The sequence below is a fragment of the Apus apus genome, chromosome 1, assembly GCF_020740795.1.
Source record: "Apus apus isolate bApuApu2 chromosome 1, bApuApu2.pri.cur, whole genome shotgun sequence".
Classification (NCBI taxonomy): Eukaryota; Metazoa; Chordata; class Aves; order Apodiformes; family Apodidae; genus Apus; species Apus apus.
In genome coordinates this window covers 116352082-116370266 of record NC_067282.1, presented here as the reverse complement: position 1 = coordinate 116370266, position 18185 = coordinate 116352082, and the positions used below count along the sequence as shown (strand labels likewise).

General features: G+C 41.1%; 1 protein-coding gene across 1 annotated transcript in view; it reads right to left on the bottom strand.

Annotated features, from left to right (window-relative positions):
* The window catches only part of ANOS1 (anosmin 1), a 140844-nt gene extending 122891 nt beyond the window's left edge, over nucleotides 1-17953 (bottom strand). The window contains exon 1 of the mRNA XM_051644185.1: nucleotides 17743-17953. Within this exon, the coding sequence (XP_051500145.1) occupies nucleotides 17743-17940 (198 nt within the window). The 5' untranslated portion in view covers nucleotides 17941-17953. The remainder of the gene's footprint in view (nucleotides 1-17742) is intronic.
* Nucleotides 17954-18185: the final 232 nt, after the last annotated feature.

Below are 18185 nucleotides of genomic sequence, written 5' to 3'. Positions count from 1 at the left end.
AAGATCAGAGTTATTACTAAAGAAATTAAGTAAAATCAGCAACCATCACCTAAATTGTGAGACACAAACAGTATTTTCTGGCTCTCATCATTAGTAGGTTCCTAGGAAGACAGGCATCAAAATCCAAAAGTCATTACCAATGAAACATCAAGAGATTACTAGTTTTGAAAATACAGACTGGATTAAATTTGCATCTCAAGTATGGAACACCTTTTCTTTTTTGACACCAGTGTCTTCTCAAATGGCTAAAAAAATTACTAGATAAACACAAGCTGTAAAAACAAATGAGCCACAGACATCCTTGTGTCTCCACCGCACTTGTGAGTTATGACTGCCTTCTTGTGGTTTCACAGACTTCACTCTTACCACTTCTGAGACTGATCTCAACTGAGGCCTTTTTCTACTTAGCAGAAGTTTCTATCAATCTGTAAAAGAATCCAGATGAAATAAACTTTGCTTCACTAAGCAACAGGAGGAATTAAATACACTGACACTAACTTGAAGATATTAAAACTAAATATGGAACCTCACACTAAAGCATACACTTTAGGCCAAGTCCTGCACACATTTCTTGGGTTTAAGTGATCCAGTTGAATTTAACAGAAACTATTCTAATAACACGAATATGGGAAGTAAAAATGGTTTGTCAACTATTTGTTTGTAGGCGCAATTTAAAAAATTTCACCATTCCAAAATGCCACTATGCCTTTTTTGTCATGTCATAAAGTAGATTTGCTATACAAATGAAATAATGAGACAATAAAAGTATGTGTTGGCTTAAGGATGAGACAGAAATGTAGTCCACTGGGAAATTAACTCTGAAAAGAAAAAATATGTTCTAAAAACATAATGTTTACTTATGCAAAATACAACATAAATGTAGACATACATGACCTATTTTAGCATACGTGAAAAACCTGACGGATTTACCAAAGAAGAGTAATATTCCTGGTTTCAGAAATGCATGCTGCTTTTAAAGCTGATTTGACTTTATAACTGAAAATTATAGTCCATATTACTTTTCTGTATAATTATAAGAGTATTGGTTAGTTGTGTGATTCCTGACAGCAAAAGATATGGTACATTTACCACAGGCAAAATTCGCCTGTGCTTGCCTGCACAGCTGATCATTCCAGAATCAGCTACAAACACCCCAGGGCATCTCCATGCTAGGAAATCATGTGAACCACAGGAACACATCTGCTGAGCAAAACAACTGGTGTTTATGGACTTGGTGACTGCACTACACATATGTCAACTTCCTCTTTCCCTTTTCCTTCAACCAGTTCTAGTCTGGTCCCATGGACACAAAGCCAATTAGTCACTAAAGCACATGGGGTCCCTCTGGATCATCTCTTCCAGTTCTGCTCATCCAGAAAAAATCCACTGCATAAACTCTCAAACTAGTCCATGATGCAAAGCAAAAGATGATCGTGATGCGCAGGAGACTCACCACAAAAGCAAACTCTGATCCATATTAAAACACTACTCACAGAATCATAAAATCATAATCAAGGTTGGAAAAGACCTTCAAGATCATCAAGTCCAACCATCTGCCCTACAGCCCCTAACACCTCAGACACTCCTAATATCTCCCACAAACACACAAGAATAGCATTTCAGTGCTTCCTACTAGACTAGATTTTCTCCAGAAGCCACCCTTCAGGGCCATTCAGGGCAGCATTCCTTTCTGGACTTGCAAAACACTTAGGGTTCTTGTGTTTTATGTTCTTAAGAAACTAAGAAACTAAAAATAAGTAAATAAATAAATATAATAATAAATAACAACCACACATTTTTAGATCACCTAAAATGTCCACTATAAGTAGTCTTACTATAAACTATATGAAGGCAGGATACTCCATGCAGACTCCATGTCATGGAGTCTTTTCTGATTCCAAAACTGCTAAATGCATTGTAGCATATACTGGCTATGTGACACTTTCCTGTATTTTCTACTATTCTGTTCCAGCATCTATGAGAGTGATATTATTATATACTACATTTGTATCTTTGGCAAGAGTATATATACACATCTACCCTTAAAATTTAACAGCTCTTCAGTGCCCATGCTATGACGACTCAATATCAGGGACCATCCAATTTTACGCTCACACTCTTGCACTTTATATACTAATTATTCATAATACAATTGCATGAAATTCACACAATAAATTTCAGGAATATATTTTCTTTCTCATGGGTATGCGTTATTAGTTTACAAGATGCTAAATATTTCAAGCAATAGTAGCAGACATATCTACCACAGGCTGATGGGTATGCATATTTTCACTTCCCTTGAAAAGAAAAACAAACAAATAAATGAATAAATTCCATGCAGTACCTTTCACAACAGGAAATATTTGTGACAAATGTTCCCTATCGTATTCCAGTTGTCTTGATATATTACTATAAAATTTCTCCTCTTTCATCTGTGAAAAGCAACAAGATCAATAAAAGTAACTGCCAACATAAATACTGTTTCACCATCCCGAGTCCTTTTAATATTGCAAAAGTAAGTGTTAAAAGTAATCTCAGCAGTAAAAACAAGCACAAATAATGATCCTACAGATTAAATATGCAGTCAAATTTTTGACTGCAATTACACATTGGTAGTGCCACAGACCCATTCATATTTATAAAGCTTTTTATACAAAAATCCTATTTTTACAAGAATTATTGAAGTGCATAGCAAAGCTCTCAAAAGTAATGTGTCAAAATTAAGAGTCCTTGGAGCTTGTAACAGTTGTTTAAAACAGTCTTTGGGGATTTTTTTCCTTTGTCCATAGATAGACCTGGCTCAGTGAGTGAAGTGTACCTCACCAGACCTGGGATTTCCCAAACACGTTTGTGAAAGACTTTTGTGGTCATTCAAGACTCAAAGTACTGTCCAAAGTAAAGTAACCCTTGAACTCATAAACAGAACAGCCTATCCTCAATCTTGAACAAGAAACCATGCAATACTGTTACTATAACTCAGAAAGTGTTCAAAGAAACATGTCAGCCACACACACACACAAAAAAAGCTTTCACTACAACAATTAAAGCAGCATTTCAAGAAGGCATATTTCCCAGATGTGTTTTAATTGATACTGTCTTTCCATACGTCTGACTTCATTATAAACATTACAAAAAGAGAGACAAGATGCAATGGGTGCAGTTTAATTAGCCCACAACTTTACTGTCTCATCTCTAAAGCACTACCCAACAAGAAATCACAGGGTGCAGGATAACGCTCCTCTCTATTGCTGCTGTTGGTTCAGCCCTCGACCAGTCACTTCCCAATCCAGCTCTCACTTCTGCAGGAAGCCAACACACTTGACTGCCAAATCAACCCAATAATAAAGACTACAAGTGCCAGTTGTGTACTGGTCAGACACTACATATCACATAAAGTAATGAATGTTCTTCTCCTAATTGCATCATGTAACAAAGATGAAGCTTGAACCCCTTCCCCAGACCAGCTTTCCCCAGCTCCCAGACCTGTAAATGCTGTCCATATTTGTCTGCAGAACATATTTTTATTCCTATCCTATTTTAAGGAACTGCAGCAGCTCCCAGAACAGCAAAGATTGCAATGACATTGTGTTGACAATGGATAAAAAACAGGCACATAAAGTAAAGCAGCATATAGAAAGGTGGCTGAGTCTTTCTATTTCCACTTGAAATTTAACATGCCCGCTAACCTGATCCTAGCTGGGATTCTTCAGCTCTGCTACACTGATAGCATATATTCCTGAGAGAAGAACCAGCCTTTTAATGCAGGTTAAAATAGATACAATCCACTTCTTCCAGGTATTTTAGGTGGGGCTTTTTTTCCAGTTTGTTAAAAGCTGTATGCCACATGAAACCTATAGTACATGGTACAGTCTTCCAGACCACCCTGCAACCAATCTAAGACTGAAAGGACACATGAGAGGGAGAGGAAATCAACATAAAATTCTATTATTTGACAAAGATGTAATGTACTAAAACTACTTGTACAGCCTGAGCTACAGGAATATTAACTGGATCTTTCTACAGTAACAATCTTCAGTGGAAGATTTACATTGCCTCATCATATGTCATAAAACTTTCCACAACCATAAAAGCCTTTCATGTGCCAACTGTCTAGAATACAGTCTGATAACTAGCTAATGAAGACATGCCATAAAAAGAAAATATATCTCTCTTCAAGGCAGGACCAAAGCATTTGTCATTAACACGTCTGGCTACCAGAGATACAGCTGTTATGCAGAGCAATCGTTTCCTGACAGGTCCATCATGTTCCAGACATTTCTGGCATGAGGTGAAGGAGTTAAAAACTAAGGTTACTTTGCATTTAAGTTATTAAAAAGCTGGTAATATCAGAGGTGTCAAAACTCAGCCTAAAGTCCCTACCCAAGCCACAGTATTTTAAAGCCCCCAGTTAATGGAAAGAATTAGATGTGGAATTTTCACATCATTCCACTGCAAGGATCACACAAGTTCTGAAGCCCAGAACTTTATTTTATATCTTTGATCTAAATTAACAGCCATAAAAGAAAAAAACTACAATGTATATCCTTAAGCTCAGAAAACATGGACAACTGAAGTTAGTGCCAGTTATCAACATCTAGAATTATCAGCAGGTTTTTATATTACAACTTTGTTTCTCTTTCTCAAATAATCTATTTTTGCAGAACCAACTAATATTTTAGTTATTCCTTCTTTGGAAAGTCTCAGATACTCAGTGGCATGGCCCAGGAAATCTTTCTCAATTATAATGTTTCCTTCCATTTTACCTGTCTTCTCACCTGTGTAAAGCAATTAAGAAAGACAGTGAAGTGAAGTGGGTTGTGGTACTACAAATATGTTGTTAATATTCAAGTTTCTTTTTCATTGGACTGAGGAGGTCTGCTTGATTTGCTTTCTCAGTGGGGAGGTCATGGCTGAGAACAACTTGACTGAGGCTTGACTTGTACCAGATGGGTCCATTAGGTATGAGTAAGTATCTTAGGGGCATGAAAATGTGACATCTGCTCCTATTATTAAGAGGATAAGACATGCCTGTTGATGAAACATACAGGGTGCTTTGGAATCCTTGAGGGTACCTGGATACTTAGAGTAAAAATCGGTAGCTGGGCAATATCTCCTTTAAAAAAAATTTTAAAAATAATAATAATAATAAATACTATCTTTAGTGGTACCCAGCTCTGTTTACATCAAAAATTGCTTCTACTTTCCTTTACCATCTGAAAGAATCTCTCATAAAAATATAATAATTTGAATTCAAGGTGTTTTGCATCTGAAAAAAAATGGCAATTCAGTTTTGCTTTGTCCTAATGGCATAGTATTGTTTACTATCACTCTGAATAGTAAAGGATGGTATAAAGAATTGTTTTCAAACAGCACACAGGAAATTCTCTTTGTTTTGTCTACAAATTCTGAACAGACACTTCCAGTACATTTTGCACATAAATTTATTTCCATTGAAACCAGTAGATACATTGCTATTAACTGCAGGGATATAAAACTCTGGACAGCAATGAAACCCCCAGAAAAATAATGTTTTAGACTATTAGGCACATAAATGGAAGAACCTGTAAGTATCAGGCAGAAAGCTAAAATATCTTCAACTAAGGATAAAAAAACATGTGCTTACCCCTTAATGTATAAAGCTTTTAATTCTTTACATCTATCTCTGAGTCATGCTTTCTATCCCAAAACAAAGGCAGCCATTATATTCTTTAGGAAATTCTAAATGTACACTCCTTTCTACAATTTGGAAAATGGCTGAGGTTAGGTTTAACTTTCAAGGTTAGTCCATACTGCTGCTCTTCTTCTCTACTTAAGAAAACACAAGTTTTGAACACTGGAGGGAGGCTTGAAATAATTATTATTTTCTGTTGCACATTCAATCGCTACCGAAATTACAGCTTTGGTGTAGTCCACTGCTCAAACATGTATATGTTTGGTTCTATGATTTAAAAAAATCTTTTAAAAGATGAGCTAATATGCTGCATGTGCAGAATCAAATGCATTCCTGCTCCATTTGGTCAACAAGGATCCATCGGATAGAAAATGCATGAAATTTACCACAAATCTACTGTATTTCACATTGTTTATTCAAATTTTGTTTTAACTCAAGGAAAAATCCAAGCATAAGCAGCTAGGTGCAAAAATCTATATCTTGCCTTATCTATTCCAACAAATGTTCCATAGCTGCTACTAAATACTACATGAAGTATGAAAAACACTTCACTAATTGGATTATTTTTGCCTTGTTGTGTCAGTTGTCTAACTCCTGAAGTTTCACCCACCTACTGCAAATACGGACTGGCCAGCACTTGGCTAATTCCTGATCTCATAGTTCACTGTTGCATAGAAAGAAATCTCAAAACAGAAGAAAGCCTCAAGCTCTTATAGTTCCTTTCCCGAAATTGCTAGATATGAATCAAATGTCAACATATTACACACTATTTGTGACTAAAACATGGGGTCAGGTAATGATGTGATTCATTATTGTCTAGCTGCAGTTACACAGTATTGTGACTTCACTGTTTTCAAAGGAGATAGAACCACCACTTAATTGGGGAAAAAAAAAAAAAAAAAAAAAAAAAACAAAAAAAAAAAAAAACCACACCCAAACAAACACCCTTTTTTAATTAATTTAAATATAGGAATAAAAATTCTGAAAAAAAAATTACTAACTCACTGTATTAGGACACATCAGTAGTAGTGATGGTAGTAGTAGTAGTGCTATCTCTCCTTCCTCAGCTTTGCTGCCTCATGTATCTGTTCATCCATGTACTAAATTCTGACAAAACCCAAAGTCTTACAGCAAACAGGATTTAAAAAAAAAAAAATATGGTGTCTAGATTCAAAAAAGCCCTGACTGGAATGTTCCAATAGTACAAAGAAATCATTAATAGTTTAAAAACATTATCAGTAAACAACATATTATGTATAGTCTCATATCTATGGCCTAAATCACGAGATGACAAATCATGTTCATGTATGTGAAGCATGATTACTTGTGTTGTTTATTGTTGTTGTTTTTTTTAATGTAAATTAATGTGAAGGTAACTCCCCCAGAGTAATCCATTAAAAAAAGAAAGACCTATGCTTACAACTTCTAAGAACAGGAAGAAACGTTGAACTATGTTTGCACTGGACTAAATGAGCACGTTATTCTCACCCAATCCTCACCATCAACCCCAATCTCTGACTTTCTGGACAGAACACAGTGTTCTGAAGCAATCTTATTATTCCCCTCTTATTATCATACTCTAAGATCCATGGCAGCTGGACTGCAAACATCACAGTCAGAAAAAAAAAAAAAAATACTTCACTAGTTTGGCTAGGTTTGCAGTTTGAGTTGTGAACACTGGAGAAATGAGTGGCAAACAATTTTTCAAACATCTAGCTTGAAAGATAAAATCCTTGTAGTAGACTGTATCCAATATACTGCCTGGAGAAAATGAGAAGCAAGCTGCCACTACCAGGACACATAGAGCCCAGACTCGCAACTTACTTTTAAGATACAAACGTATGAACACAAGCCGAAAAGAAGCCAGCAGCATTACCTTGACAGGTTGTACACCTGAGCAACCCTGGCCTAGAATAAAATTAACGTTTATTTGCCTGCGCTGGTATGTATGACAGGACCATGTATTAGCTAGAACTTTGTGCTGACTTTTTCCCTGTAACTAGACTTTCCAATGAAGACAAAAGGATTTTGAAACCATTTTTTACTACACTACAAACAAGGATAATTAACCTTTGAAGCTCCAGGCAGCTGAGAAAGAACAGAAAAAAAATTCACAGACTACTCTTCCTACACGAATTCTGTCTGTTCTGTTTCCAGCCTTAGTTTCAGTTAATCATTTCACAGTAAAATTGAGTCCCTTCTACTCCTCAACAATTCCTCTTCCCAAAATGGTATGCCTGCTGGAGGTCACCTATCTCCAGCTTTCTCCTTTTCAAGATTCTCTGCCTCTTCTTTTGCATCTCCTTCAAGTTCTGGAGCCATGCCTCCCTCAAGAATCTCAGCTGCTTACTGGGGGAGTCATTTGCTTCGAAAGCTTGAGTTGAGTAACTCTTATTTTAAAGGAACATTATGTAACATACAAACCAAGAAAAAACAAAGAAAAACATGCAATGTCCATAAAGGTAGAATGACCCATAGGGCAGGGGGGCACAGGCATACGGTGGTGAAAGATGCTTGTATTTTCCTGCATTACATTTTCCATACATTCATATTTAAAACAGAATTTTGATGTCACACGTCTTTTGACAGTCTAGAGAGATATTAGTGAAAATACGGTTCAAGGAAGTCAACAGAACTGTTATATAACTTTAGGTTTGTGTTGTTCCCTAAATCTGGAAACATCTGATATTTTTTTTGGTGGATTCACCCGTGTGATTCTTTCTAATCAGATATAAGGAACAGTACTTTTCAAGCGTAAAGGTTTCACTTACCTTTCAACACCCCCAGTACTCCATCTTTGTGTCTTGTGATCTCTTGGACATTAAAAGGCTGAAAAAGGGATACAACTAGAGTTGGGATACCAAGTTCACAGCACTACTCTTTGTTGAAAAAGGTTGCAGAGACTCAATGTTCAGATATGGACCTGATCCAGCTGAAATCAACAGAAGGCTTTTCATGGACTTCAAAGGTTTTTTAAATTTAAGGTCTTACAATGATTAGGTATGAGAAAGGTCAAAAAATGAAGATTCTCAGTGTAAACTCCTAGGCATGGGTTTTAGTGCACAATTTACATTTGCTAGGCACTGAGTACTTCATAGTATTCTGAATGTCTTTCTTCTGTTGTTTCACATTCTTGATACTGAGTCATTAATTGTAGTTTTTATCTTTAAAAAGGTGGATATTAAATAACAGTATTTTCTTTTCCTGTTTACAGAACTTGGATAGGCACTCAAATGCAGATAATGACAGAAAGCAAAAACTCAGAATAGCCAATGGAGATGTAGACCAGCCTGTGAATAATAATCTCCATTTGTAGACACACAAATTCAGCACTCAGCCTTCAGAAGTTTGCCCCTTGCAAAATGACAAATGGGAAATCAGTATGATTTTCAAGCTGTCTCAGAAATATATTGGGTTTTTTTTTCCTTGTAAGACACTTACTAAGCAAGCACATTTAAATACAGTTCAGAGCACTAGGGAGTCACAGAGACAGCTCATGTGAGGACAATGAATAATGTTTTAATAATAATTTTAATATGAATACCACCTAGCTTACACCCTTTCACTCTGTAGTAAGTGCCTATATGTTTGAATGGAAAAAGGATTTACATTTTAGAACTCCAGGTGTTCGATTTCTACAGTTTTTTAATGCTTTTTGTTGTGGTTTGGGCCTAACACGACAAAAAAGAACCAGCCCCGTGGCCTCTAACTCAACTCCTCCTCCCCCCACCCCCACACACTGTGGGGTGAGGAGGACAAAGGCCAACTAGAAGCTCATGGGTTGAGACAAGGACAAGGAGGGTTTGCACACCATTTACTGTCCCAGGCAAAACAGACTCAATTGGGGAAAAAATAATAATTTAATTAACCATCAACCAGATGCCCACAGGACACAGACAACACAAAGAGCAGTGCTTGCATGTTACCCCACCTCTCCCTTCTTCCTGGGCCCAAATCCTTTTGTTCCCGGTTTCTCTCCGTCCTTCCTGCCAGCGGCACAGGGGGACAGGGGATGGGGTTTAGAGTCACTTCACAGGCTGGTGGTTCCTGCTGCTCCTTCCTCCTCAGGAAGAAGGATTCCTTACAGTCCTGCCCTGCTTCCCCACAGGGTCCCTCCCATGGGAGAGAGTCCTCCATGAACCTCTCCAGCATGAGTCCTTCCCACAAGGTCCAGAGCAAGCTGCTCCAGCACGGATTTCTCACAGAGTCACGGACTGCTTTGGGAACAGTCACCTCCCCTGGTGTGGGGTCTTCCACAGCTGCATGATCCAAGTCTGCTGGCAGCAAAATCCAAGTTCACCCTTCCTGGCACCTTCAGGGAACGTTCCACCACGTTCCTCCATGCATGCAGAGGGATAGCCTTCCACCTCACCATAGGTTGCAGGGGAACTTCTGCTTGGGCACCCTCTTCTTCCTCATCAACCTTGGGATCTTCACCCCAGCACTGCCTTTCACCTCTCCAGGTCAGCTCTTTCTGCTTGCTCACCGCTGAAGTCTTGCAGCAGTTCATTCATATGTTAGTCACAGATGCGCCTTTATTGTCTCTCGAATGGCTCTGGCTTTGGCCACCTGAACTGGGGGAGCCTTTTAGTAGTTTCTTACAGAAGCCACCCGTGGGGTCCCTCCCCCACTACCAAAACCATGCCAGAACCAAACCAGCATACTTTTCAAAAGCATCATCTCCTTCTGCATCCCTGACACATCCCTGTGACTTTAAAACTATGCTTTGCCAAAGTTTTCTATATATAGAAAATCTGCCTCAAAACATATCAGCAACATTCCTGTTGATTTTATTGCATTTCATATGTCACATTTACCAAATTAAAAACAATTTTAATTTCATTAATAAGAGCAAAATTGTTTGTTTTTTTTTCTAATATATAAGCATCCACAAGTAAAATGCAAGAAAAGTATCTTTGCAACCCTTATTACTCAATACTCTTGTTCACCAGTCACTTATGTTTTCATACAGTTTGTTTATTTGTATTTAAAACTTCCAGTTGAGGCACAGCTTGGAAAAGCAATCATCAAGGTTAAGGTCCCAAATCTGAGAAATCAAAACCACTAGAAAATGATGACAAGGCTCTGTAATCCTTGCAGTCACATCAAATATGCAAGCCTTCCTTGATGCCAAAGACGTTTGAGTTTGGTCATGAGGAAGTGAACATAACTCCCACTGAAATGATACCAGACTGGGATACAACTGCAAAGACCAACAGTGGCTCCTCATTATTCAAAATGAACCTTTCATCTGCAAAGTATTGACATAAGATCATGTTAGAAGATCGGTGCATCTCTTGTTCACAACAGCAGATCTCAATAAGAGCACACCAAATGCCAGAATAATCATCCAGCTCATATGCCATATGAACAGTAAAACCGGAAGAATTATTGGGAATTTTAACAAGTTTTGAAAAATTCATAAAGTAATGACAAATGTTTAAATTTGTCTGTGGAAAGAAACTAACAGCAGGGTGCTTTATGAGACATATGAAAGTCAGAATTATTTAACACAAGGACTATTTCTGGAAAGAAGATGAGTACTGAAATGGCAACACAAGCAGATGGCACACATTTCCTAAGTAGTAACATGTAGAAGAGATTTTAACATGTCCCACAAGATCTAAGCTAACTTGGTGCCTGGGCAGCCTATCCATTAGAACTGAAACATTCCAGTAATAAAACACTACAGATCTACTACATCTCATTACAAAAGTACTACATATCTTTTCAAAAGATTTCATGAAAAGTAATTTACAGTTTCAGAATTATTTAAGACAGTTACAATAAATGGTTTCTTCGTGATCTCCATCTTCCCTTCAGCAGAGCATGAAGAGAAACACGCACAGACTTTCAGCCTGGCCTACAGCTTTACCATCTGGAACCGATTGCAGATTTTTGCAGGTGCAGTCACTTTAGAATTACAAGCAATTTGAAGGTAGATGTATTGGCATTCAGACAACTAGCTGCCTGACTGGTATTTGGTATCCAAAGGTAATCACTTGCACGCTATTTGCTAGCAGATAGAAAACCTGAGAACATTTTATTATTTTTTAATAGAATTACCAGCTTTTCCTCAAGAACTGCTGTTGTCCTGACAGGCAACAGTCTAGCTGTAACAGTGAAAACAACCTCCTAACACCACAAAGTTACAAGTTATTCACTGTAACAAACTTTCAGGGTCCTGCTGTTCCCTCTTAGAGCTGTTAAACATTATGCAACATACAGAACTATTAGCGTAAAATAACATTTTCCATCCTTTCAAAAACAATTTTGACATAGCCTTAGCTGATCTAGCTTAGTACTAATTCCTAAGTACTAATTCTTAGTACATTACAATTAGATTTATACTAAATCACACTTAATAATTAAAATCTCTCTGTAATTTCCCTTCATAGACCACAAAACTGTCTTACCACTAAAAGGGTCATCTACACTGTATCAAAAGCTTCAATTGTAACTCATCCACTATTCAAATACATTAGCTTAGAACCTCAATGTTAACAAGGTCATCCACACACATGCTGGTATGCTTTTAAACAGTACCCATCCTAGTGAGTTTAAAGCAGGATTTCATGACCCTAGTCAAGGATTAATCACAGTTTTGGATCACACTACATGCATACATCCCAATGTACCTGGATTTCCCTCTAAATAACAAAGACATGGATTTGCTGAGATTCAATTCACTATTGGAGACTACTCAAACACAGGAGGGGAAAAAAAAAATATGGAAAAAAACACCACAGTCAGATATACTAATATCCAACAACATGGGGGAAAAAAAGAGTCTGACTAGTTTTAGCATTAGCATTTTGTTTTCAATGCACTGACAACCATAAATGTTTATATATAAACTAATGTAAGAAAAATGTAAACATGTAAACAGTGAAAATCAAGACATTAGTACCAATATTTAGCACACGTATCTCTGAGGTATAACTACTCTTATTCACTATTCTAGTCATTCCTTTGCATCTGGAGAGCTGAATTCAGTGCTGGGTTCCTCAGTATACCAGGGACTTAGTGGAGCAAATCCAGCAAAGGGCCACTAAGATTAAGGGACTGTAGCATCTCTCACACGAGAAAAGGCTGAGTGAACTGGGATTGTTTAGCCTGGAACAGAAAAGGCTCAGGGGGTTCTCGTCAATGTTTAAAATATCTGATGGGAGGGATTAAAGAAGATGGAGCCAGGCTCTTCTCAGTGATGCCCAGTAACAGGACAAGAGGCAAGGGGGGGAACTGAAACACAGGAAATTCTATCTGAAAGTAAGAAAACAGTTTTTTGTTGTTTAGTTTGTTTGGGTTTTTTTATGTGAAGGTGGCTGAACCAATTCTGTTCCTGTGACTCCATACAGAAAACATGACAGTCTCATTGGTAACTACCCACAAATTTTTGCTGCCATTATTCTTCCATCTTATGTCATGTTCTACCCCTCTCTTAGCTTCTGACCCAGTAGACAATATTAACACCTCTTCTGCTCTAGCTAACTTGCCAAGTTCCACATATTAAGCAGGAAGACACTCCAGAGGTCTGTAAGAGTTGGCAACTAAGACAAAAATCCATGAGTTCAACAGTCCAATTAAACACTGCTCTACACAACATTTTTAAGTAGGACCTTCAGCCCATGTGCTTACACTGACGTTCATGTTCTTATTCAGAAATAAAACTTTTAACCATGCAGTCTTCTGAACACAACTCAGACGGCTGGCAGTAGAGGTTAAAATCCAAACTGTGCTTTCATTCAGCTTGAAAACAGAATGCTAAATGTCACTGCCATGCCTGCTCCCCCAAAGTGAAATGAGTTCATCCACAACTATGTCACAGAAGGGAAAGGCTACGCCCACCGACAGCAATGCAGGGAATTTGGTCTCACTTCACTAAAACAGGTAGGTTATACGGATAAGCGTTAGCTAAACTAATCTGAGCATTCAAGCCTCTTTTCCACATAGCTGTTTGAGGTCCCTATTGATATTCATTCCCTTTTCAGGAATTAAAAAAAAAAAAACTTGTGAGTAACTGTGACCTCACCTTCATGAGGGTTCTACCTACTGTGCTAAGTTACTATAAAACTTGATTCACAAATAAACTTTGGATACATAATATTAGCATTCCTCACTTTCTCCTGTACATCAGCTAAGATGCTGAGAAGGGATCTGCCTTAATAAGTAAATGAAGAAAATAATTTATTCAATGACATCACCCTTCTTTACAACCTCAGTCCCTCAACCAGCATGCCTTCTTCCACACAGGATTCACAGACTGCATGTTTCTTGTGGAGCCAGGCACTCTTAACCCTTCCTTTCATTCCAAGCTAGAGGAGAAATCACATTTCCCATCTTATAAGGGCAGCTTACCAACACAAAGACATACTCTTTTAGACAACAGCCAAATGGGTACAAAGCACAGCAGTAGGAACTCCACTCTACCTGTCAACACAGTCACCCAGGAGCATGGATGGGTTCCAGTGAATGTTCCAGTCACTCCCTCATGTATGTTATGCAACAGTCATTGTAAAACCCTGGTCTCAATACCCAAAATTAGCTAAAAGTGGATGTCCTAAGCATTAGGCTAGAGAGCTATGCTATCTTTGTCCTACTCTTCGTGGTCACACGTCAATCAATGCTCCATTCAGTGCTGTCCAGCAGCCCAAGTTAGACATTTGGGATAAAAATGCTTTCTCTCATCTGCAAAAGTCCAAAGCAAGATAAAGCATGCACTGGTTTGCACACTGCCCTGCAAGACAGAAGAGATATGTAGGAGTCCATTCATAGAGTAAGTATCATTCTCTGTTGTGGATGAGTATGCAATCAATACGCTGTTCTATAAAAGAAGAAACCACTATGACCCTTCTACTTACCTTTTTTGTTTGTCTGTGGTTTCTTTTGTATGAAAGGACTTTGTGTCAGCATGTTCTGTATGAAACTTCCTAGCCTGTAGATTTGCCAAAGACAGATATAAAACACCCATGTTTCATTGGACTATAAGACCAATGTGGTGCGATACTCTCTCATGTTGACCTCAAATGTCCTTTGGTGTAAGCTCTACCTGGAATTCTCCAGCACTCCCAAAACTGGAAAACTCCCCTGGTCATGGAAATTTCACAGCAAAAAAGCAGGCATCTGTGTCTGTTCAACAGGAATTCTGAAGATCACAGACTTTTGATTTAGGTGACTAATTCATCTAGCCCACATCAACAGCCTCATAGTAATAAAAAAAAAAAAGTTATTTGATCTGTGCATCAGTTAATACAATTTCCTACTGAGAAGGCACCTTTAAATAGGCTTACAATCAGTTCCCAAATGTAAATTAACAAAAATATTTTTTTATTATTTTTTTTTTAAAGAACACCTGTCTTGACCCTTTCACAAATAGGGACAGTAAAGAAAAATGGGTGAAAATTCTCTGACATGGAAAAATTAATTAAAATATCTTGTGAACATTTTTGGAATTTGAAAACTATCAGTTGGCATTTCAACAAGGGAAGCAGCAGGTATGGAATTAATCCTGATTTCTTGTTCATACTACCTCATTCCCTGTAAAAGGTTGTTTGTGATGTGGTCTTGGTACCATGAACTACATAACAGGAACTCTCTGAAGTGTCAGTGAGTCCACCTCCTAGGAAAAACCCAGCATCACCCTGACACCCACCACTGAGGTTGTATCTAAAGCAGGTCTGGGAAATGAGTGGGTCACTTTTCTCTCAATTTCTGTCCTAACTGGGAAACACTGGACTTCCTTCCTCCTCCAGTTGGGACGAGCTAGTGTTTAGTTCACTTCAAAGGTTGAATCAGATTACAAGATAAGTGGGCATCTCTGAAATGAAAAGAACTCCAGAAATCGCTACCAATTGAGATGAAAGAGGGGGAGGGTCTGTTCCAAAGGAGGGAGAAGAGAAAGGGATGAAAGGTGCATCGTGTCCTTTAGCCCTCGTGGAATAATATGCCCCAGAGATACATGTCCTACAGTCCACTGTGTATTATCAGCCCCCTGTGAGAACACTGGATGTTTGCTGTACTCCAAAACTCTCCGCCTTTCCCTCATTAAAAGACAATGGAGAGCTTAACTTTTATAAACGAGAGCACTTTATCTTCTGAACATTACAGTCGTTTCATGTCCAGCAGGAGTTTAATCCCTGTTAATTTAGATAAATTACCGTGTGGTTTAGCGGGCTGGGGTTAATATTTATAGAGATTTTAAACTGATTGCAAAAAAAACCAACAACACCGAAAAAAACCCCAAAAAAACCAAAAACACAAACAAACAAAAAACAAAAACCCCAGCCAGTTATCAAGTTCTAACTGAGTAATTTGCAGCTTATTTCACCCTGGTTAATTAAAATGTAATCACTATTGTTTGGCAATGTGCATTCTGTCAGCAGTTTTACGTCGGAAAAGAAGTCTTGCCAAGAAAACACAAACAAAAATCATTTTTTTAAAAAAAAAAGCTTTTCACCAGGAATTGGCTTGATCTAAACTGCCTCTTTAGCCACTGAAACTGTAAAACAAATAAATTACAGCCGCCTGACAACGCAATAAAAAATACTAATCCCTCTCCGAGACAATGAACTGCTTTAATGGGTACCCTCCTTGCAAGCCATCCCGTGAAGGCCACGCTGACAGGGAGCGCTCCTTTGCCCCCGGCCCCCCCGCCGAGCCCGGGGCCGCCCCGCCCGTGCCGCCAAACGCGGGCAGCTCGAGGGGCTGCGGGCACGGCAGCCCCTTCGGCACCCCCTTCCCCAGCCCCCCCCCGGGGTGCATCCCTGGTCTCTTCAGCCCGAAACCGGGTTACTGGCACCGCACACCTCCTACTGCCGTTGGAACGAACACATTGCGCTTTCCCTTCACACTTTTTTTTCCCCAAAAACATCTCCCATTCCAGCCTTTCTGTGCCAAGACCTTAGCCCTGAACAACGCTGCTCCACCCAAAATATCCGGCCGAGCGGTTGCAGTTTCTACCTGACCGTAGGGAGCAGAGCAAAGCGGCGGCACGCTCCCCGCTTGGTGCCCTGCGCGCTGCAAAGCCCTGACACCCCGAAAGGTGGGGGTGACTCCCTTCCCACCGGGGTGGGCAGCCCTTTCTAAAAGGGCCTTGGGGGCTAGGGAGGGAAGAGAGCTGGCAGTTCAGGAGGGTTTCCATCATTTGCATTGAGTCGACTCGGTTTAATACCTTCGCAACCTAGAACAGGTGGGTAAGGGATAAAGGAAAGGCGGTGATGAATAGGAGGAATACGGGAAGGACGGGCAGATACATGCTGCTGGTTCACCAGCATTGCTTCCAGCGCAGTCATCCTTCGGGGCTCACTGTCCCTCATTTCGTTCTATATCCCGCAGGTCTCCCGTCACTTCGTCCCCATTTCCCCCCGCTTCACCTCCAGTTCCTCACTTCCATTAGCCGGAGGTGCGCCTCTCTGTTTCAGTAAGAAAAACCTTACCCCCACCCTCTCTTTCCAGGAGGTCGGAACCAAGTATTACACGTTCCCAATCACCGCTCCTCAAAAATAAGCTCAAACTTTCCCAACCGGCTGGAGACGCCAACCACCCGCGGCCGGCTGGGCGCGCAAGGCTGGCCCGGCCCGCAGGGCAGGCGGAGCCCCTCGGGGTGGGCCCGGCACCGCCCGCCGCTCCGCAGCACCAGCGCACCCCCGGCCCAGCAGCACAGTCCCGGACGTAACCGGAGACAGCGCCGAACACCTGCGAGGAGCCGGCCAGCCGGCCGCCCGAGCGGCTGACAACCGTGCGGCGGGGCGCGGGGGGCCGGCAGCCCGGCGAGCGGCCGCCTCCTCTCGACCAGCGGCCCCCGCGGGGAGGCCGGCTGACACCCACACGCACCGGCAGGGCTCGGCGCGGCTGCGGGACAGTCCCGTCCCCGTCCCACCCCCGCCTCGCCCGTCGCCCCTAGGTGCCGGCGGCGGCACCCGTAACCCCTTGGGGAAAAGACCCCCCGAAGTTTGCCGAGAAGCGCTCCGGCTCCGGCCGTCCTGTCCGCCCCCAGCCCGCGCTGGTGCCGAGGGACGCCCACCCGCCGGGAGACGGCGGCGGGGCGCCCCTGCGCGGCGCCATGCCCCTACCTGGAAATGCTTGAAGAAGGCGGAGATGCGGGTGATCTGGAGGCTCAGACACCTGGAGGTGCATCGGGCGGTGGCGAAAGCCTCGTCCTGCCTGCGGGCGGCAGCTGCGGCAGCAGCCCCGGGCCCGGCGGGGTTGCCGCAAGCGGCTGTTACCCAGAGGAGCAGGGCGAGGGACGCGCCGGGCACTCTCCGCAGCATCGCTCTGCGGGAGAGCGGGAGGAGAGCCGGGAGGAGGGCAGGGGGGGCGGCAGGCGCCGGGACGAGCTCCCGCTGGGCGGGCTGGTGCCGGGCTGCGCTGGGTGCAGACACCTCCGCACCGCAGAAACTACACAAGAAAGTTCAATCATTCAACTCTCCTCACCCCTCCCGCCCGCCCCGGCCCACAGCCCACCCCCGCCCGGCGGCGGGCGGGCCCAGCCTGACAGCGGCCGCGCCATTGGCTG